The 23,412-nt window shown below is 35.8% G+C and overlaps 1 protein-coding gene across 1 annotated transcript in view; it reads right to left on the bottom strand.

The window, feature by feature from the left end:
* Positions 1 to 2,266: 2,266 nt before the first annotated feature.
* Positions 2,267 to 23,412, bottom strand: part of eif3ea (eukaryotic translation initiation factor 3, subunit E, a) — a 33,941-nt gene continuing 12,795 nt past the window's right edge. Inside the window, exons 6-13 of the mRNA XM_066715962.1 lie at positions 22,046 to 22,171; positions 21,490 to 21,614; positions 17,734 to 17,860; positions 16,133 to 16,234; positions 12,210 to 12,319; positions 4,008 to 4,110; positions 3,586 to 3,720; positions 2,267 to 2,445 (exon numbers count right to left, since the gene is read on the bottom strand). Of these exons, the coding sequence (XP_066572059.1) occupies positions 2,407 to 2,445; positions 3,586 to 3,720; positions 4,008 to 4,110; positions 12,210 to 12,319; positions 16,133 to 16,234; positions 17,734 to 17,860; positions 21,490 to 21,614; positions 22,046 to 22,171 (867 nt within the window). The 3' untranslated portion in view covers positions 2,267 to 2,406. The remainder of the gene's footprint in view (positions 2,446 to 3,585; positions 3,721 to 4,007; positions 4,111 to 12,209; positions 12,320 to 16,132; positions 16,235 to 17,733; positions 17,861 to 21,489; positions 21,615 to 22,045; positions 22,172 to 23,412) is intronic.

Raw genomic sequence — 23,412 nt, 5'->3', positions numbered from 1 at the left:
ATAACCTGCTACAGACAGTGAGAGAAAGAAGAGCCCAGCAGATAGACAGGGCTAGGGTGTGGGGGTGGAGTGAAAGGGGTTGTGAGGGGTTACTTTAATCCCGTGACAAGGATCTACAGCTGAAGTTCTGGAAAGAGTGAGGAGAAAGCCTGATCGAATATTTTATGATATTTCCTTACTAGGCTGCACAGGGGACAGCTTACAAACACTAGAAGAAAAAACTAAACAAAGACATGCACAATAGCAAATCCTTGTTTGACCAAAGAGCAGAAACTGGTGTGAAAAGATAGAAGCACAGACCAGTATAGTACCTCTTCAATGGTACTGTTAGTTTCAGTGTTTAGACCTTTAAAGAACGTTTGTGCACTTAATTTGCACATTGAAATGCCTTAAGACACCCCAGATAGGAAACCGTTTTGTTATAAATCTTAGGTTTCAGGCATGAAAATGTGCCATCCAAAATCCCAATGATTAATCCACCTTCGAAAACACAAAGATTCTGCGCCAGGACTCGGCTGGATCCCACAGTGAAAGATGGCCTATTTCATCCACAAGAGAGGGAAAGGTTGGATAAAAGTGCCAATCCACAAAACATTGACAAAATACATCGCATCCCTCTGCATGGAGTTGTGGCAAATGAACTACATTCTGTCCACTTAAAAATAATGAATATGCAATTATTTGAAAGCAGTTCCATGACTCATTTGAAAGTGATCGTGAAGATAAAACAGACGAGCAGAAAATGCCAGCATCAACTTGAAACACGTACATTTTCACAAGATTGCATTATATTTTCCACCATCAACTTTAAAGTTAAAATAAAATTCATAAGGTAATTGAAAAGTGCAATCTTCTCGAATGCCCAAATATCCTGATTTATAGATTATTGTCACCACAGACTATGTGGTGAAATGCTGCTAGCCACGAGTCTGTGGTTGGTCTGGATGTTTAGTAAAATAAAAAAAAAGTCTGAAAGCATTGTTTAGGTTGAAGTGATTTTGATGGCCGGGGTGATCTTTCAGTGTCAAGACTGGCGAGAAATAACATTTTTAATGGCCAAGAACCAGAGAGACAATTATCTTTGGCTTCTCTATTTTTTTTTATTTTTTTTTTTTTACCAGTAACCATGAGGTCAGATTTAAGTTGTCTAAGTTTACACTTTAATTGCAATGGAAGCTGGGAAACCTATTCCACAGAGTGTAATAAAGCCTAAACAATGAGCAAGCTGAATGTATCCCATGCTTTTTGGCACCCGCAAAGCAAGGCCTGAGAGTCCCTTAAACTTTCCACAAAGTAAGTCTGATACTGGGGTTTGCACTGAGGTAGAAATGGCTGCAAAAAATGAGTTTTGGAATTAAAACAGTTGCCTAAGTAAATATTAAGACTGAAGGAAGGCTGTCCTGTATTGAACAAAGCTCAGTTGTTTACCTTACAATTGGGTTAATACTGCAGCCAAATACATTAAATATTTAACATTTGGAGACCCCTTACTTCAGATTTGAACTCACCTTTCTTCCCAGAAGATTCTCACTTATTTTCACATAAGGCATTCCTATACAAAAAAACTTGTTTGTTCTGCTGACCTGTGATGTCTTGTGAGCATTTTAGTGAAATATTAATAACAAAAAAGGTCTACAAAAGCAAGATTGTTAATGGAGTTTCATTTGTTTTGCTGTTGACTCTAAACATAAGTAGTAATGATTTAAATCATGTTCAGATTATCTCAAAACCATACTTTTATGGTCTACAAAACAGGGAAGAGTTAAGGCCATAATTTCATTTACAAAGTTTGGGTTTGAATTATTACTAATTCATAAAACCTTAAAAGGTGGTTCTTGGGTTAATTCCATTCTCTTCTTTACAGGTAAGGCAGTATCTCCAATTTCTTCCTTTAGTAATAACCATTTCAGTTTCTTGCAGCTGTTCAACTGCAAAGGTTAAAACACATCAATTCCAATCTAGCCATCTGAGAAAATCTAATTAGTTGTTCCATACAGTTCTAGTAACCACCACTAAATTTTCTGAAAATGGTCACTGAAAAGGCTGTAAAACCCAAAACACCAGACAAAACAATACTTCATCATTACTAAGCATATCTTTACTGCATCACAAAGATATTCTAAAAAGGTTTTTTATGTCCTGTTCTGTGACTCAGCACAGTATTAACAGTAAAACTACATAAAGAAAACAAAAGCAGCAGAAGACCCATGGCAGTTCAACTGCTAATCAGTTATTTCCAGAAAGAAAACACAGAATCGATACAGAATGGGTAAAACATTGTTTTTTTAAGGTATTTTTTTATTGAATCAGTACAGACTCCAAAAAAGCCATTTGAAAACAGATGAAAGATAGTAGTATAATGGGAATGCTGTATACGATGGAACATAAGTGACGTCTTCTATCTTTTTAATAAAATCCAGAATCTTGAGTAGCCCAGTTGGGTGTCTGTACAGAGAAAAAAAATGCAACACAGTTATCCCAATTGCTTATTTATGGAAGTACAAATATATATATATAAAAAAAAAAGATAAGAATGTCATTGCAGCGCCACAGATTTAGTATACATGTGGAGGAAAACAAATCTGTAAGATCCATCCAACAAATTCAGATGCAGAATAAATACATCACATATAATTGATCTGTAGCCCCAAGGACCACATATCTAGGCCTAATAGTAGTCTGTAATTTGTTCACAACCTCTTTTGTCTAATTACAAAATTCCTTAATGGGACCAATGCTTTTATTAGGCTGAATTATGGGAGTCTTTTACAACAGACATTCTAAGAACAATTGAAAGGTAATTGAACACATCAAAAGATACCTCCTTGAAATTACACAGTTAAAAGGGAACATTTAGTGCACATGATAATTATTGGCTGTTGTACTTGTTCTGAAGGACCTTTAAAAGGTAGTGCAACATTGTATGCTGAGGTTCTGTGTACTTCATGTTGTAAGTGCTTAGCCCCCTTCCCACATCCGCTAATTGGCATCAGGGACGACTAGGTATTATTCTCATTTGGAGGCTCTTGTTAAAGAGCATCACTTCATTGTATATTGAAAAAAGCATCTAAAACAGAATACATAAAGAAATGCATTAAGTATAAACAGAGTTATACATGTATTTTAATGAAGACGAGATATCTAAATTAATGACTAACTGGACCACTGGGCTTCCCCAAGGACAGCAGTGGAGAAACCCTGATCTAAGTGATGTTTATATTGCCAAGGCACATTCAGGAATCACAGACATTTACAGCACCACTGACTTCAGCCTTGCCATTAGTCTTTAAAGGGAAGGAGAAAAATAACAGCCCTGAGGGTATCCGGATAAAGTAATGCTCGTCAAGTGGTTCCTAGCATACTCAAATGAGGGGGGAAGCTTTGAATCTTTCAACCACTTGAAGAAAAACAAACCTACACTATTCGATCTTCAAATATCTGTGTATATGTGTTTAAGTTTAAGTTAAGGGCAAATAAAGTCTTAGAAGAGCTTTAAGAAACTAAAGTCATCTTAGCTGTATATCAGTAAGACTAACCCAGGATATATTAACATTGGCATATTAAACCTAAAAATAGGAAACTCACCTCATTCCTGTTGTTGTGGTTAAGCTTCTTCTCAATGTTCATAGCCAGCATCTGACTACGGAACGAAAGACTCTTTGTTTTTTCAATCACTTGCTGGTAGGGCGATACAGCATTGTTGCCCATCACAACGTGACCCTATAGCAAAGGAAACGATCAGTTACAATACAGCAGGTTTCTGAAACTGTGCCCTTCATGGCAGAATATCCCAGAGCACATCCAGTTACACTCAATAATATATGCAAAAAATAAGTTTTAATTAGAGAGTTAAAAAGTTTAAGCATTTGTCACAATCATCCACTGGTTTCATGCGTTGATGTATTGGATTGGAAGACTAATAATTAATGCTGACAAAATTACAGAGTTTCAATTCAAATACGGCTTATATATTTTAAAATAAATATGCAGAAGATATGAAACCTTACCAGTTTGGAATCTATTTTTGCGTCCAGTCTTGCATTACGAATCAGGTTAACTATCCATCTCTCAGCTTCTTCAGGTGTCATATTCAGCTTGTCTGCCAGCATGCTGAAAGGTGAAGAAAGTTTTCGGTAAATATGGTGCGTAGCTTCCTTAAGGCAGGAGGGAGTTTGGTAAGCAGGCCTGGCAGGGTTGCCAATTTTTACCAATTAAACCCAACTGCTAACCAAATCATCAGCTACTCCCAGTTTCACAGAGGGAATAAACTCCCCACATCCAGGCGATTAACTAAGAATGGTCCAATAACTTTAATGCACATATCTGGTCCATCACATTGGATGGACTAAAACCCTGGGAAAGCCCACAAAAAATGTAATTCAAAAATAAGCTATATAAAAAAAAAATTATATATATATATATATATATATATATATATATATATATATATATATATATATAATAAATAAATAAATAAATAAATAAATAAATAAATGAGCAAGTAACTTTGGGTAAATGCCCAATCAGAAAGTAATCAAGTAAACTACAAGAGAATCGAGACAATACACAAAACTAACTTTATACCAACTTAAGTCTATAAGAGAACAGGATAATATTACATTTTGTAAAAATAAATGGGATTTTCCACTTCTAATTAAAGAAAAAAAAAAAAAAAATTCTTACATTGTGCCATTGAATTTTACCAAATACAGAGAATCACAAAATCGTATTGAAAACGTCACAAAAAGAAACGAGACTTCTGTCTGTCAAAGATTTCATTACAACACAATGCGGGCTTCATTAGAACATGGCAAGCTTTAGTAGGTGAGTTTAATTAACACAGCAGTCAAGTCTCCTTTGCTGGCAAACAGTGGCACTGCTCAGTTTTAGACTAACCCAATTAGCAATGAATCACATCTCAGCAGGGCTTTTTTCTTTGATGTCCCCTTGTGAAGTACTTATTGCTCAAAATTCTCTAATTTTCTCAATGTCGTGACAACCACAGTTAACACACCAGCCGGGTAGTGCTACTGTCCCAAAATTGAATCCAGCTTTTCTACTTTTAAAGCACAGATAGAGATGTGTCATTTTGGGGGGGGGAGAGAAAAAAACAAGCATTCTTTGATCCAGGCATCACTGCTGCAGCTGGGCTTCCTGTGGATTCCCAATAAACCCCCCACATTTCCTGCAGGACTTCAGTTCATTTCAGAGGCCTATAAATCCAAGTCTATTATTGGGTCAGACTGGCCCTTTACTATGAGAGAAACTGCTTACCTGCCAGCCAACACAGAAAAACAAAAACAAAAGAAATATAATCCCACACAAACTGTATATATATTTTGGAGAGAGATAGCTATATAAAAAAAAAACAGTTCACCCCTAATTACCTCATCACTTCCTGCTCCATTAATCTCTCTTTTCCTTTCAAATCACAGACCTGTGAGTAACTTTCTAAACAATACCAGGCCAGTTTCCTCTCACGCTATATTGAGAAGCACATAAACAACCAGTCATTAATAAGCAAGCCATTAACCAAATTTCATGTACTTTTTCTTTATTTACTTGAAACTATTTTTACTCGCACTGGACCAGAAATCAAGTGTTAATGTATTCCAACAATCTGAAATTGGGATCCATCACCCCCACTTCCCCACAACCAGCACCAAGAAAGTACAAAACTATTCAGAGCACTAACATGAAGATGGAAAATAACATTTCCATGTAAAATGAGCATTACAAATAAAATAGGTTACATGGAGAATAATTACAGAAGAAAAGCAACATCATATCTTTCTCTTCCAGACACAGATCCAACATTCATCACTGGGAAAAATAGAAATCCATCCAAAAGATGGAACCAGATAAAAGCAAAAACAGCCACATAGAAGTTACCACGATTGATTACTGCAACCTCAACATGCTGGCGGCCAAAGGTACAGGACAACAAAACCATTCACTCTCACGCAGCTCTACTAAACTTTTCCTAGAGACCAAGATCTGACAAAAGACATTTTAATACTGTGCCTTTAATCAAACAGATGATCGTGTAATTTATCTGGAAGAAAATGGTCCTTAACAAATAATATGTTCATGAAGCCATTACACTGTCGGACGAAGACTGGATCCACCCCTAACCATCAATGTTCAGTCATTAACAGATTTAAAAATCATTATCCATCTGTCACAATGACAATTAACACCAATACAAATCAACTAAGCTGCTTTAGTTTACACCGTTGAGAGAGCTAGGCATTAAGCAATTCTTCATGAGGCTGATATGAGAATCAAAGTGGCCTTAATCTGTGTACATTGGACACCCCAACATCTATGAATGCTTGAGATGAGCTGGGGTCACATCACAGTGAAAAGAAATGTCAATAGGATGCCACAATTAGACAGATAGGCAATTAAAATCAGAGACAATATAGTGAATGTTTTCCATCATCTAGTGTTGCAGACGACAAATACAAAAGTCTTTTATGCAGTGTGTGTCTTGCCACCCAGATGGATGCGAATAGGTCAAGAAATCAAATCCACTGATTTGAAATGCAAATAAATTATGACTATTTGCTGGATATTGATTATTTGGTACTGATAATATTGGACTATTGGATCTTGAACAAGAATCAAATCAAAACATTACCCAATAAAAACTCACTAAAAACTTTTTTCGCAACATGCTACAAAGAGCAGCCTGTTTCAGACAATGGAAGCACACAACATTTTCATCAATGCAGACTATTGCTCCAATCTATCTACCTGTGAAAACTAAAATTAGACACGCATTTAAAGATTACACACGTTCTTCTTTTCCTCTTGGGGGATCTAACCTATACCCTCAAAGGTGACTGAGCTGCCATACATAAAAACAATTCCTAGCCTACAGGGGTTATGCCAGGAGGCATATTTAAATAAAAAGAATGCCATTATAAAATTTATATTTTTTTTTCTTTGTGGGGGGGGGGGGGTTAGGAGAGAGGAATAAATCTGGGAACACTTTTCCTGTTATGTTCATCTTTGCCCCCCCCCACCCCATAACAAGTTCCTCTTCTGAAGGGGTCAGCATTATCTATGATCCTGTGTATTACCGCCACCTAAATCTAAATCTGATGCAACACCAACTTCAAGTCCCAGTGCAATGCAACCTGAACCCAAATATTTGACATCACTCTGTTTGAGTAGGCTATACCCATCTGTAGTATAATTTTACACTGCTGTACTAAACCTCTGACGTTGTTTTAACATGGATCTAAATTACGCACACCTCAGCTACAGGGCCATCAACTAAAGTGATTTATTCAGGATTTCATGAAGTTAGCAGTAGGACTCAAGTATCTCACACAAACTTTACACTTTGATAAAGGTCAGACAGTACAAGATTTAAAAAAAAAAACGTATTTGTTTTTCTCATTATATACCTACATACATACTCACAATCATGTACATAGTTTGCACTGTTAATCCTTACCATATAAATACATTAAACCGTCCCATTCCAGTTCAACTCGAACAATATTTTGGCCTGGAGTTATCGTTTTTATGTTTTGATTTAAAAACCAGAAAGTCTTTTCGTGGTGGTCTCAAGACCATTGTCATGCCGATGTATGTGTACTCATAAAATGTGTAGTGCATTACGTTAATCTAATCTGAATACGAAGCTCTAACAAAAAAAAAATCTTGAGTAAAATGTAGTTCTTTACTCAAGAAAATATAACTGTTTATATACCACATTTATAAGATATTTCAGGCAATAATTAAAAAGACTGCTCTTGGTCAAACAGGTTCACCTGCTTAGAAATGACCGGTTATGCCACTTAAAAGTGACATTATATCACTTCAATATATACAGATTAATTAGGGTTTGCTTATTAGAAGCAGAGTGTTTAACTCAAAGCATGAAACATTATATACAATTTGAAGATGAATACCAAGATCTAATTCCTCCTGTTGAGAAACTGAGAAAATATCAAAATGGAAAAAAAGTTAAAGGTTCCAACTATTTTAACAAAACATACTTAAACAAATTATATAAGTATTTATTTCAACTGAAGTAATAAAACTTTAATGCCAAGATTGACCTTAAAAAATGTAGTAGTTTCTCACAGTAAAATCAGAAAGAGATTAGTTACAGCCAAAGTTTAATAGGAGCATCACATATTGGCTTCAGTATTTTTAAGTAATAGAATTAAAATGCCTGCCCCCACCAATTTTTTTTTGTAAAGGCTGCAGACATGAAAAAGTCAAAAATTAAAAGAATATGCATACCTAGTAGGTATAATATTGTCTTTATTTGAATCAAGACTCAGATGTCAGAAGGTTAACAAAGAAAAAAAAAGTTTGCCAGGAACAGAAAAGTAAACCATATATAGTTCCTTAAATATATATTAAAATCCCTGCCTTGTTTAATGCAATTTATTTTGTATTATTAAATTTGGACAAAAAAAACTTGCACAAAAAAGAAAATCACAATTCAACTTCCTAGTTCAGTGTTACCACTAACCTTTGTGGTCTTTAACAAGTAAATGGATCCAATTGCAGGGAGACTGCCAAAAAGCTAGGACTCCTAATCAATTCCAGACTATCTGCAACTTGAGATTTATACACAACCCTATCATATTCCCAGCTTCAACCTTGGATACAGACATTCTACAGCTTAGCAAAAATTTCCTGATAAAATTTGCTGCAATCATATTAGAAAAATGTTATTTTAAACGGCAAAGTGCATTTTGTAGGGCACAGGAATATGAATCTTACACACATAGATTCAGTGACTATAGAAAGTCTAAACTTCAACTTTTCTTGCCTTACATCCCTGTCCTGTATCTACACATCCTACCACCTAACTTCCAAGTGAAAAAATATTCTAGAAATTTGTAGAAAATTTAAAAAAAAAACTGAAATAACTTGGTTGGATAAGTGTCCACCCACCTTGTAATAGCAATATTAAATTAGCTCTGCTGTAAGCAAGTTAAGAGGCCTCCACCTGAGTTAAATCAAAGAGATTCACTTGATTTCAGGATAAATTCAGCAGTTCCCGGAGGTTCCCTCTGCTGGGTAGTGCATTATGAAGCAATAAGCACTAAGGAGCTTTCAAAAGAACTCCAGCATAAAGTTGTTGAAAGGAACAGATAAGATCAGAGGCACGGACAGAACAAATGTAAATAAAGATCAAGGGGATGTGGGCTTTCTATAGTCTCACACACATGCACCGATATATTAGGGATGGACATATGGAATGATCTCACTTTTCGATTACTTACATATAGTATTATGGAGTACTCAATAGAATATTTAATAGGTGCACATTTATGTAGATTATCCTAAAGTCAGCCATGATGCAAGTCTCATTAACCATGACAGATTGTAACAGCTAAGGTTTGCCATTTCATACAGTGAACAACGAAGACGAGCACAATTTAAAACATTTATTAAACACAATAACAGAGAATCACTGTGTCCCCCCAAGTAACCAGGCTATATTAAGCATAACTATTTTTAATAAAACTGTCAAAAGTTAATTTAAGTAATTTCAACTGAAATACTCCTGCACATGCCTAATAAATATGTATACACACACACACACACACATACTCTGGTATATATAACTATTACGAATCATTAGTGCTCTTAAACGCAGGTATTTTTGAGAACATTATGGATCGAAAAGCTATGAGAACTATATTATACTTGCATAAAGATGGAACTGCAAAACAAATTATGGGATTGAATTTATTAACATGAAGTTTATAAACATTCAGTGGGTGTTTTAAGAAATATAAAACCTGTGTGACCTTTTAATGCCCAAGAACATTCTCCCTCTTATAGGCATAATTAGCATTATAAAGTGTACAACACAACTCTGCACAGGTGACTGAAACTTCCAGAGATTAAACCCATGTGATTGGTGTTTAAAGTTGCAGTTCTTGCTATTTACAGGATGTAATAAATCTCTGAGGTAGAACAACCTGTTAGTGGCTGCAGCTGTCAAGTGCTTCTGCTTTAGGCAAAGTTGAAAGAATGCATCGCAGATGCTCGACTAACAGTTATGAAACCTCATTAAAAGCAGTAGTGCATCACTGTTACTCTGCTATTTATTCTGTCATGCCACGGTAATGGGAAACAGGAGGAAACTGCCTCCCATCATCTACTGGAGCCCTGCATGTGGAGTTTGCTGCAGCTGTATCAGAGAGCAGAGGTCAATTTATTTTTAAAATCTAAAACACAGATTTACAGAAGGGAGGACTACTACAATTTTAACATTTAGAGGGATTTTCATCTAATTCAATTTTGTAGATTAGGCTTTTTTTTTTTTGCCCATTTCACTAGATTACCACATGAACTTGCATAAAATCTAACAGTCAATACAAACTAAATACTAAATACATTCTGAAGATTCGATTTATGGATTCAATCATAGTTTGTAGGTAGAAGCTTCAAGCCTCAGCTCATGGTAAAATCCTGTGACAAATGATGGCACTACATTGCAATACATACATTGTGGAATATGGCAGCATTCCTCTACCAGAGAAACTGAGGGATGCTGGTCTGAAAGCACTGCCCCTAAGACAGCTTTGTAAAATGCCACATAACAGTTCAGTAGGAATTATGTCAGGACTCTAGGCTGGCCACAAAAACATTTCAAAATTATGGTCCATGAACCACTACCTAATAGCCATTACCCACTGATGGCCACCCAGCTCTTAACCTCGTGGCATCCCGATTCAAACTGACTGTGTGCCTGCTAGAGATTCATAGTGTATGGGCTGCATTGCAATTTGGAATACATAGCTTATGTCAGAGCCTGCTATTATTGACAATTACATGCATTTCTTTTCTTTTCAGTACACTTTACAGATAGAAAAGCAAGTTACTGGAGTATGTAAGGAGTATTTCCACTAAATCTCTTCAATAAATAATACTATATCAAATGTTTTAGCCTTCCTGCCATTTTGTTTAACTTTAGTACTATGAAGTGAGAACACGAATCAGTTTTTGGAATTCTTCAAAACCATTCTAATTTGGACAGAGCGAAAGCCAATTCCTATAATGTTTTAATTATGGACAATTCCTATAATTTTTTTATAATTTGCATTAGCACAAATCTTGGTTTTGGGAACTATCAAGGACATTTTTGTATGTAGCCTGGATTAAAAAAAAAAAACATGTAAACAATCACACCATAGCATAGCAGTCACCATAATGAAATAACCAAGTTATGCTTTAAATACAAATACATCAGACTATCAGTTACCTCTAATCTGGGTAGTTCAGAAGAAAATAACTGTTGCACTTGGATCAACGAGATACCTCTTATTTCTTAGTATGCCATTTAAGATTGAACAAAAAGTTGGAAAATGACTTTATACTGGAACACAGAGGTAAAAGCAACTGGCAAATCATGCCTTTACTGTACATTCAATATAGGAACTGGATGGAAGCTTTAGTATTTGTTTAAATAATAAAAGATTAAGTTGTTAGCAGTTCTATGTATAGACTGTCATGGTCGTGGCAGGTTTTGGGGATCCATCATTTGCTATAGGCATCAATACGTTTTGTCACTGATGTAAACCAAATGTATAGCAATGCTAAAAAGTATCTGACCATCAGTTAACACCCTCTAGTTTTCCATCTTCCTTGCTTTAAAAACTGCATCTAGAAAAAAGGCAGGGCAGGAAGTCCTATTTAGGCTAGTTTATTTCAATAGTTTATGAGTGACTGAATGCAATCAGATATGTTTAGCCATGGATATTTTTCTGCTTGATAAACAATTCATTATTAAGACATCTTGCTTATTTTAGGACACATTACACACTTTAACCAGTGGTTTAAATTAAAATCTGATGTTACAGCCCTGAAGTTATTTGTACAGTTATGGAAATAGTAAGCACTACACCAATTATTCAAGGTAAGACAAAACCATTCTGTAGACACCCTACAATAAAACAATATAAAATATATCTGTTAGTTACTCTTTAAGGTTTTCCCTGTGGGAAGCCTGGTTAAATGGCTCTGAAGTAGGGAGCGTGCTCAGTTGCACTATGCCAGCTGCTTGCTGCACATTAAGCAATAAACACTTGTCTGTGGGGTCGTTACTTCAGTCGAGTTACAGCTTCACTGCAATACCTACATGCTCCATCTTCAACATAAATACATCCTCCCACCACCCAGGGAAAAGTTTAAAAAAATCTAATCATGTTCTTTGTACCAACCTGATGCTGATGCACTGGTGAATTCGACAGAAGGTCTCAAAAATAAACAGACGAGCATTTTCAATGAAGTCCTCCAGACAAGCCACGAGGAAGAAATCGTTTACCAGGACCTGTGAAACAAAGATACAAGAGTTGAGAAAAAAAAAAAAAATGAAATTCATAGCAGGGTTTCTGCTCTTCCACACCAGGAACAGAGGGAAAGCAAGTGAAAATGCTGAAAACCTGATTCATGTAAATTAGAAAAGCAGTGATAAAGGTGCATCAGAGCCAAAACACCCATGGCAAAATTATATTAATCATAAAAAGTAAAAATAATAACTAACAAAAAGGTGACTGAATACTTTTTCGAGCTTCTGTAAGCAGTACTATTAAACAACAATTTGTAAACAAAGTATTTTCAAGTTGGATTTTTGAATGGGATTTTAAAAAATATGAAACTCTTAAAACACAAATCCTGCCATTCATTTTTCCGTTTCACTTAAAAATGAAGTAAACAATTCACATTTTACAGTTACAAAATGGTTTACTTTGGCAACAACTGAAACCAAGAAATATAAAATGTTATCATCTGTTGAATCTTGAGCTGCTCAGACTATTCACATTCCACCATCTCCACATTAAACAAGTCTAAGACTCAATTCACTAGATTCACCACATTTACTTTTAGTCCTACTTATCAACATTCATCTTTGGACAGATTTGGCCTGTTCTGGGAAAAATACAGAATACAAAACACTAATTTACAGTTTATGATTCATATTCCTCATTGAGAAACATTCAGCAGAATACTACTACTACACGCAAATTGTATTGAAATGTGTATTTTCATTATACAGGTCCACATCTTCCATCTTCAGAAGTGATCTTCTATGCCATTTCTCATTTGCAGTAGTTAGCTTTACAGTTATGGTTGAAAGGATACAAATTACAGTCACCATCAAGCATTTTGTCTTTCAAGTATTACTACATTTATCTTTAGCTGATATAATGTGAAGAGTTAAGAACAGTAATTACTGTCAGCTGGGGTTTTTAAAGGAATACACAAACAGGTTTTGAAAAGGCACAAAGTCGCCTTTTATACTATTGCAGAAATTGAGCCCTTTTACTGATGAAGTGACTGATCAAACATCTGACAGCTATTCTGCTTGCAGTCCAGTCAGCACCATATAGGAAGATTCATACAAGCACTTAAATAAATTGCACCCCACTCTTTTGAGGACAGGGAGCACACCAATGCAAATTTATTAGCAAGATCTACTTATTGATTATGTAAAAAAAATAAAAAAAATAAATAAAGATTTGAATGCTCTCCTCTGTTCCAAGGTTGATTATACTGGTACATTCATTGTACCTTTAATTTAAACCTAAATATATGTATAACATGGCTGAAATTAATAGAACATTGCATGTCATGAAGTACCTTAAGTTTTCTTTTTTTCATCATTCATTATAGGAGTCTTACAGAACATATCAAATACGCCTTTTTGTAGTTATTAAACTGTTCCTCATGGTCATTCCCAAGCAGTTGTGGGTGTTCCAATGAACTGTTCGACAATTCCCAAATGAGCATGAAATTGTTGGGGTTAACCGTATAATGCCCTTACAAATTGCTACAGCTCTAGTGGTTTTGGAACACCTGTTGAACAGTAATGGTGACACCAATCAGTTTCCATAACCTTTCTTTAGACTGAAAATGTATACCAGTAGACAGGTTAGGTTTAGCTTATTTATAAAGTTTAATGTTATCAGAACACCTCAAAATCTGTTTATTGAACTTGCCAAAGGAACTTATTTACTAGTGTTATTATTATTATTTTTTTAATCTAAGGAACAGCTGTGTTTTGAAAGGATCTTTAATGCTAATATTTAACATGGCCACCATTGGCATCACTTACAAAGCTAGCATGTTTTGGACATTTGTGTAGGTCTGTAAAAAAAGTTACACTTTTCTTAAGGTTTTATTATAAGCATGATAAAAAGTGCCATGTATTTTATGATCTGTGGCTATCTGTTCCGGTTCTTTTTATTTGTTTTTTTTTAAACACAAGATATGATAATATATAAATGTATTTTTCAGAAATTATAGAAAAAACAAAGTTATTTTCTTTTGTTTAATACTGATAGGGAGCTGCAGGTTTGTATATCCATTAACGAAAATGTGATGGAATGAAAACCTTGTAGTAAACCATTGACACGATTTATAAACATTTACTTCTATGAAAAAAAACATTTGATCATGCCAGATGTTCTTCATTCCTAACATTTATCATTAAGAAACAAAAGATGAAAAGAATTCAAGTAGCCTAAAGTTAGTCTTTAATGTCCACACTGTCTGTGCAGGTTTAAGTTATTAAATCATTAAGGAAATCTCAAATACTTTCTGGTTTACCCATAACAAATGATAGAAATCTGGGCTCACAAAATGTAAAACAGTCACTGAAGACAAAAGCTACACGCCAACCCAAAGTACACCTGTTGGTTCTCTATGCTGCGGTTCTGGCAAAACTAAGAATAGAATCCAGCCTGCTCCCCTAACATACAGTGAGTCACATTATGCTGCCTACCGCTTCAATTAGCCACTTTTAAAAAGACACCGTAAACAGATTTATAAAATCAAATGTACTAAGTAGAGCCTACACTAAAATCTTAAATTCTGCATGTTCTAAAGCACCGTTCCCATTAATATAAAAGATCCTAGAAACCCATACCGAAAACAATAGCATTTCACTTTCCCGTGTGTAGTGCCATTAAAGTTACATTTACCCCACTCCCACGGAAGGGACAACTGAATTATTAACAATTTTTAAATGCGATTAGCCCAACAAAATGCAGCAAAATAATTCACTGCATGATTCATACTGTGATCAATTAACCAGTAAAAAAAAAAACAACTACACTGGCTGCAGCCCCCCTCCCACTATACATCATGGTACTGCTTGTTATCTCGGAAACATTCCTATGGTCCACTTACATTGGCTATGACAAAGATGGGGTTTATCAGAAGGCATGTTGTTTATCAAGAGATAGTAAGGCTACAACAGCTGGTGTCTTATAAGGATAGAAATCCAGTCATTACAGAAATGAGATTAAACTTGTCATTATAGATAACTCGCTTTAATGAGCATTTGCATGTTTTAACATAATACAGTGCTTAGCTAAACAAGCTTTTAAGTATCGTCCAGATGTACTATCAGAGGCCACATGAACTGGCAACAATGAGTCAAGAACAGACCACTGATGACCAATTATGAATCATAAATGATATTGCACTACTAATGGCAAAAAAGGTCAGATTAAGAATGAGCACAACACTTAAATTACTCTAAAAGTATAAAAGGGCAGCATGGGCATTATTTCACATGGTGACTAATGATGTTTACTACAGTGATAAGTTAAACGCATTTAGGTCAATGACTGGTCAGTACAGAAGATGAAGGACCCCAGAGAGAGAAACCTCAGAAAAACAAAAATGCATTTGATTTTAATAAATACATCAAATGCCCACCATTTATGGCTGGTGGGCACATTATAAAAGTGACTAGCTTGGTAAATTTGCCCAAGTGCTCTCATGACCTCAACATTCCCTAGAACAACCTTAGTACAGTCAAACCAGTATTAGTTGAAAAAGGAAAGTGGTGAAAATACCAAGCTGGTAAGATAGCTGTATGTATCAGAAGAGGCAAATTAATCACTTCTTAATTTTCATCCTAGTAAAATAGAATCATAGGAAAAAAGTGGAGAAACAGACATGGGTATGAAACATAAAATAACTTGAAAGCCTGATTTTAAAACCCATTGGCTACACTCATGAGAGCGCAGTAGAACATTTTGTAGTTAGAGACAACAGCTGTGTTTATAAGGTAATAGCATCTGACCTTTTCTAGATGCTATAACACAAAAGGAGACATTAAGATTGAACTTACCGACTCACACTCCCTCAGTTTCTTCTGGGCACTGTCGAAGTCAAAGTTCACATACAAGCACTCCACAAACTCTGTGATCGGGTCCTTGTAAGTATAAGACTCCTTAGAGAGAGGGGGAGGGGAAACAAAAACAAACAATGATCAGGTTTCATAAGCTCCCAAACCCTTAAAAAAAAATGTAATTCCTGTTCATCTGTACAATGATCATGCATATGAAAGGCTATGAATGGACATGCATACTACCTTTTTTTTTTTTTAAACTGTCACAGAAAGATAAATCGTTTCCATACTGCTGAAAAGACACAGTGGGGGGTGGAGAATGCATAAACAATATAGTATTTCACAGATTAAATATAATGGCTATATAGAAAGTGCTTATTTACATTGTTGAACAGCTACTGTAATCAGTGAAAAGTTCTAAATCACAATCACAGTTAAATATCTACCATCATTTGCCACGAAGACTTTCAAATTGTTCAAAACCGGAAGTGTAATAGTACAAATTCAGTCCACTGCAACTAAGTATTCATCTAATCTCCCAATCTTTTAAAAAATTGAACCACAAGTATTTAAAGAGGCACATACACCCTGCCAAAAAACAGTAGATGGTGAGATGCATAAGATTTAATAGTGTGCAAAGACAGTGATTCCAAATATTTACCTTTAATACTTGGCCAGCATAAGTGCAGACTTGGGACAAAAATCAAACCCTTGCCTACTCTCAAAACCAGAACCCATAAGTTAACTTAATGGCATTGCTATGGCTCACTGTTTCAAAAACATTTTTTCCCCAACAAAGAACAGCTCTTGAAATGTTTAAGATGGAATGTATTGCAAGCAGAGCACCTGCTGAGCACAGCAGCTGGCAGGAATGCACTGCTCTCAGGAGCAACCAAGACAAAGAAATTTAGCTCTACCTTACAAATTGTTACCATCTTTAACAAGACTTACACCACAGTTCCTTCAAAATGCTCCTGGATTGCCTGCCCCATTGGCTGTTTCAACAGCCTTAGAATCACAGTTTTTTTTTTTTTTTTTTTTTTTTAACATTGCATATTGTGTCTTTCCTAGTTATTGGACTCTTTCCAGCAAACATCTGGAAAACTGTGGCATTGCAGAATAATAACAATATATTGTTTTAATATTGAGCAGCTGTCCAAAAGGTGACAAGACAAACGCGTGCAATTCGGTGGAGAGGGGGTCAGAGTAATACGGAACATGCCGACATGGACTATTGAATGAATAGCAGTACTAATCAGAAAGGACAGTTATTTAATCAGATATACAGTTGCACAGCTAAACACTAATGAAAATAATTTAACAACATTTGTGCAACTACCTTGTAGTCCTCTGAAGCAAGTTCACGATTATAGGAAATAAAAATACCAGAAAAAGACTTGATAGAATATCTCGTTTCTGCGTCTCCTCAGGGAAACCACACGAAAGGCTTTCAAACACATTCACAGATAAACCTTCAACAGAAAAATAAATTCTAGCAGAGGTTAACTAACAACTGGCTCACAAAATGGGATCAAAAATCTTTACATTGCTGTTCTTGAATTCACTGACCTAAACCCCGGCAAAATAACTTGTTTGCTTACCTGCTGGATAACTTTAACCAGATCTTTCAGAACTTGCCTCCGCTTCCGTACATCCTTGTTTGTGATGACGGCAGTTGTCAAGTAGCGGAGGATGTGTGGACACATGGTCTGAATGGCATTAAGATACCTAAGAAAAAAGAAAATTGGTACATTAAGAAACAGATAAAAATGGGTATTGTATTGCAAACACAAGCAATATTTCAAATGTGCTACTAAAGTCAGGAAAGATTTGCTGGAAATTTGACCAACTAAATGAGGACAGGAAAACATTTACTTTAACGATTCACTGTTGATTATCCCTTGAGGAAAGCAAGTCTGAAACCGAATGTCTGAGACCATCTCGCAAGACTAAAGATTTTCCTGGCAATTGAGATAGATGTTCATCTATTGTATACTTCATCTTGACATCACCTAGCTGTGGTTCACACAAAGTAGCTGTCTGTATGGGAATGTAATTAGTCATCACTGACTGCAAAACATAAGAAATGGTCATTCTACATAAAGCCAACCTTATCAGACAATTCATAGTTCACAGGTAGTAGTTCTTATGCCTATTAATTTAATTTGGAAAGGAACATTTTCTATTTAGATTATTTAGACATTCAGCCAACGTTTTCCACTTTTCCATCCTTTCTGTATACAAAGATAAAAAAGGACAATCCAGAAGTTTCAAGTTCTGCAATATTAATAGAATATAACAGTTTGTTTTAAATTAAATAAAACAAGTTGCCTAAAAATATACAACAGACGCAGAAAAAACTTTTACGCTTATGATCAACATGAATGATTGCTAAAAAGGAAATGTAGCATTGTGTGAAACCATAGGAGAGGCTCTTGGTAGAATGATGCAACTCCAAAAACACAACCAATGCCTCTAAATGGGATATCAGTAATTCAAAGGGCATTTGCCTTAACAGTAAGTGTTACTGTTAACAGTAAGTGATGAGCAAAAGAAAGCAAATAGTGATAAATGTATATATTGATGGCACGTGGCTTTTAGTGGGTTGAAAGCAAATCATTTTTATGGTCTCTGTGACACTAATTAAGCAGTTGCTCACTTACGATTGAAAAGGTACCGAGATAAGGACCTGAAGTACAACTAAAGCCGCCTGAAGCAGGAAAATCCACAGCTTCAATTTGGAGTTCATGTTCAGCACTCCAAAAAACACCTCGGTCATCAACTTAAAAAGTCTTCATAGCTCAGATGGCTTAATCCGCCTACGACAGCACATTGGTAATCATTACAAACCAATGTAATAGTTAAATACAAGAAAAACTACCAGGAGCACTTATTTTTAGCACCCCACAAAATAGCTAAAAAAAGACGTGTGTTTCCAAACAAACTGGCATCCTGCTAATCAGCCAATTTCTTTGTAGACGTCTGACTGCATAGCAGACTACCACAACACATCTTGCTGTGTTCTTGATTAACTTACACCTACTTCTCCAAAGAGGGTTGACATTGTGCGATCGTGGCTGAGTCACAACAGTGCATCTGTGATTCATGCAGATCAGAAAGTTCTTTAAGAGGATCAGAATGTATTACAAAGACTACAATAAATCTTTTTCCCAGGACTTCTACTCTGAAGTTTGAAGAATGCTGCAGTAAACCTCCAGAAAACTACAGAGGATTTTGAAACAGCTTGAAACACTGGAGTTACCAAAGCAGAGTGCACAGTTCCAATTTCATGACGCATCTGAAAAAATGAGAAGCAAAACAAGTGGAACTCGGCTTCCACTCTCCAAGTGCGTGTATAATATTACAAAAGTATTATCTTTCCTATTTGCACCTACATCATAGGTCATCTAGTGACAATATTCGGTCTCTAATTGCCCTTGAACTTGGTTAGATCTGACTGTCCGATACTTAATCTTGGGTATTGTTTTTCTTTTAAACCATTTACTTTTTGTTTTGTTTTTCAGTGCACAAACAAAATCCCTGGTGGAGCGTAAAAATCAGGTGAAGCTGAAGTCACAACACATGATGTAATCAACGTTTTTAGTATGGGGGGTGGGGGAAATCGCCATATTTTCAATATTCAAGGGCAAGCATCCGATACCTGACGGGACTTGGCAGGAATCCACGCATATCCAATCTGATATTCCTGTAATTCCTCATGTTTATACAAAATAAAATAAAATAAAGCAAAGACGTTCATTTTAATAACAAATTAGAAATTAAAGGTGGGGATTCACCAAGATTGACTACATTTCAGAGATTTCTGAGATTTTCCAGACATTACGCGGAGTACTCCTATCAATACCTCCCTTACTCAGGGTACCATCTAGAAAACCACAGCATTTGAATGGTGGGTGGAATAGGTGGGTGGCTTAAATACTTCCTAAGAACTAAGAAAATCCAGAACTTGATACAAATAGGAAGGGCTATTGCAATTTCCAGGTTTGATTAAGGAAATCCAAAGACATACAAGCAAATCTAGAAACATTTGGTCTATTTCTAGGCAAACTGCATCGTTCACATCTGTTCATTCTTAAATACCCACCACAAAAGATGAATAGTATCTATCGAGAGACATTAGAAACATTTGCATTCCTAGAAAAAGCCCAGGGCCTGCATAAATCTTTGACACATAAAAGGGAGAAAGACAGAACAAGGGGTTCAGGATGTCAAAGGATCAAGTACCTCCCCACACACACAGAAAAAGAACAGGAAAGAGACAAACCTCTTAGCCATGATAGGAGTTAATGAAAATAAATCTTGCCAGTAAATTATTTAATTTGTGGATGAGCCCAAATCAAAAGTCCAGTTTATTTCTGAGATTTTGAGATCAATCACAAGAGATTTTAAGTTCCAAAAAGCAGCAACAGGAAGCAACTGGGTTAAGAGGACTTTGTGACAAGTCTAAACAGCAAATTAAAAAAGCCTGTGACTGGTATAAGGAGTCTAGTAATTTGCGTGGTATCCTTCAGAAGACAGCAATGCAGTAGGCGGACAGGGCCTCATGTGGCCTACACAAGGTCTCTGCCAACATGTCAACATTCATTGAGGTTCAGACCCACTGGTCACTTGTCCTGGACAACAAACCAAAGGAAGCATATTCAAGTAAAGGTCTATTTGTAAAACAAATACATGGTTTTACTGTGAAACTGCAAATCACAATAAACTGCCACTGTCCAGACAGCTGTTTATTGAGCTACTCAAGTGTAATTACCAAGCAGGTTTTTTTTTTCTTTTTTTTCTCATCTGCTACAATAAAAGTGTTCCTTCTTCTCCAACAGGAAATCAGATACTCCATTCCTCTGTGTTGTGGTTGACAACTTGATGGTTCATGATTAAGTACAATCATCTGTTCAATAGCATAAAACAGTATTTAAAATGTTTAAGGTAGCTCTAAACTGCTAGTAATGTAGCTTTTCATGCATTACAAAAGGCACTCCTAACTCCACAATATACCGGAAATACTTAAAACTCTAGTGAACATTAGCCTTACATTTCTTCAGCAAGCCTAAAGTTTGACATCCCTCAGATTCAAGTTTACAAGAACTTACTAATTTATTTCAAAAAGGAGATTTTGAAATTGTATATTTTCATTGTGTGGTGGTTAACAGGAGCTGCCAATGGAACCATGCAAAGTGCTGCAGCACCGACCACAATTTAAACCCATACTCCGGTGCCAAGTTCTTGAGAATCAAAGTTTAGGCAGCTACTTTCATAAAACGGTAACAGTTTAATTATACCAACTTAGTTTTCAGTTCATTTGTCTTTGTATGTGCTTGACTGTTGTGTTTACTTACTGTGGCTGGTAAAGGAAGAGTTCAATTATGTTATCTCTGCCTTTAGGATGGTTGAAAAAGACAAAGAGTGACCAATGGATCAGCCAGGTCCTCTGCTGAAGAGACTGGAGGGGAGAGCTGACAGACTGATGGGATAAACGGAGAAGAAATGTGTCACGTCAAAAAGCATTCATGAAACACAAAGGAAAATAATGCTGCTGCAGCATTTGTTTCCTCATTGTTAAGATTAAGTTGCAATATTTCTTTCATCTCATCCATTTATATTTAGATACGACATGCTAAGTAATTACAGATAATTGGTTCAATTAAAACATGGAAGTCTTAAATTTCTTGATAGCATATGTATGAATGCTACTATTTGAAGCCCACCCCCTCCATTAAATGTGTATAGTTGCTTATAAATGTCTTCATTACCACTCCCCTTAAAAAAAAAAAAAAAAAAAGTTTTTATCAAGTGACCAATCAAGGTTTTATCCCCATTAACAAAAATCACATAGAAAACACTAATTTCTTCTTTACATCATAAGCTTGGAAGATAATAAACCAGAAAATGTACATTGTTGTCAATGGTCTCCTTCAGTCTTGTGAGGTCTTCCATCGCAGCTTCCCAGTTCTGCATCAGAATTTCAGAGGCCAGTTTGCCCCACAGTGAGCTCAGAGCATTGCGGTCAGTAGAAGGGACCTACAAGAAAGCAAACGGATTTAAATATTTGAAAAAGACAAAAAACAGTGCTATAAGGTGAAATGCCCTAATTTAAAATGCAGATTTTCTTCATAATCACTAAAGAATCAATTCAAAATTCAATGGGATTATTTTAAAGAGGCCTTCATTAGTGGAATAAAGCCATGAATTTCATTACTTTATGCACATAGATGCTTTTTCCTCCTGTTATCTCAACTTCTTCATGCAGTTTTTTTGTTGCTGCTAGCTCCGGTGAAGTGAGTAATTTAATTTTAGAGTACAGTCCTGGTGATGTCCCACCAAGCCCCCAAAACATTATTAAACAGCTTCCTTAAAACAAACACCTATGAATACAGTGAACTGGGATTAAGACCAAGATTAAGACTTTTTTTAAATGTAGATGTTACTGGTAAACCTTTGACAGCCTAGTTATTCCGAGGTTAGATACGGTGTTGAATTTGGATAAAGACTGAGCAACAATTGTCAGATGACATGCTTCTTGACATTTTGGATTTACGCTTTACAAAAGGCAGTCAACAGAATGGCAACACCGCTGTACCATTTTTGAAGACTTGGTACTATGAACACCATGTGGAACTGCACTGGCACTTGACTACCAAAAGATCCATTTGGAATTTGGATGGCCTTACCGTAACCTCAGGACAATTGTTCCCAACACTCAATGAGTTCTCTTCCTCAGTAGTTTAATGAAGTTCATAGCTACTAGTTGCAAACACATGTGTGTAGCTTTGATCAATGAAGGTCTGGAAACCCTACAGTAGTAGAGTAATTAAGGTGTACACGTCTAGCCAACTAAACTAACGATGGTACCAAGATAGTTAAATCACAGACTTAGAGATATTTCCACTTCTAAAGAGATCAGTCATAAATATGAAAGCCACATTCTGCAGTATGGTATTATGCACACCATTATCTTAAAAGTCGACTGTACCATAGTAAATTAATTCATGTTGCGTCTTTCCTCAAAGACAGGGGAAAATGTTTTTTTTTTTTTTTTACATAAACATCAATTAGGATCAAGAAAAACTCCAGTCCACTTAAAGAAACAAATTCAATTAAAGGATTTGGGCAATCTATCCAATTTCTGTTCATGCTACATGTAAGACACTGACATCTGCAAGATCAGTCAAGACAACCTCAATTATTTAAAGTCAGATAAAGATAGAAAAGGGGTGTCTGCTGTGAATGCAAATACAAGTAACCTTCTGGGCAGACCACTA

Source organism: Amia ocellicauda, chromosome 10 (assembly GCF_036373705.1).
Source record: "Amia ocellicauda isolate fAmiCal2 chromosome 10, fAmiCal2.hap1, whole genome shotgun sequence".
Lineage (NCBI taxonomy): Eukaryota > Metazoa > Chordata > Actinopteri > Amiiformes > Amiidae > Amia > Amia ocellicauda.
Note: the sequence above shows the minus strand (reverse complement) of the source record. Positions and strands in the feature narration are given on the sequence as shown.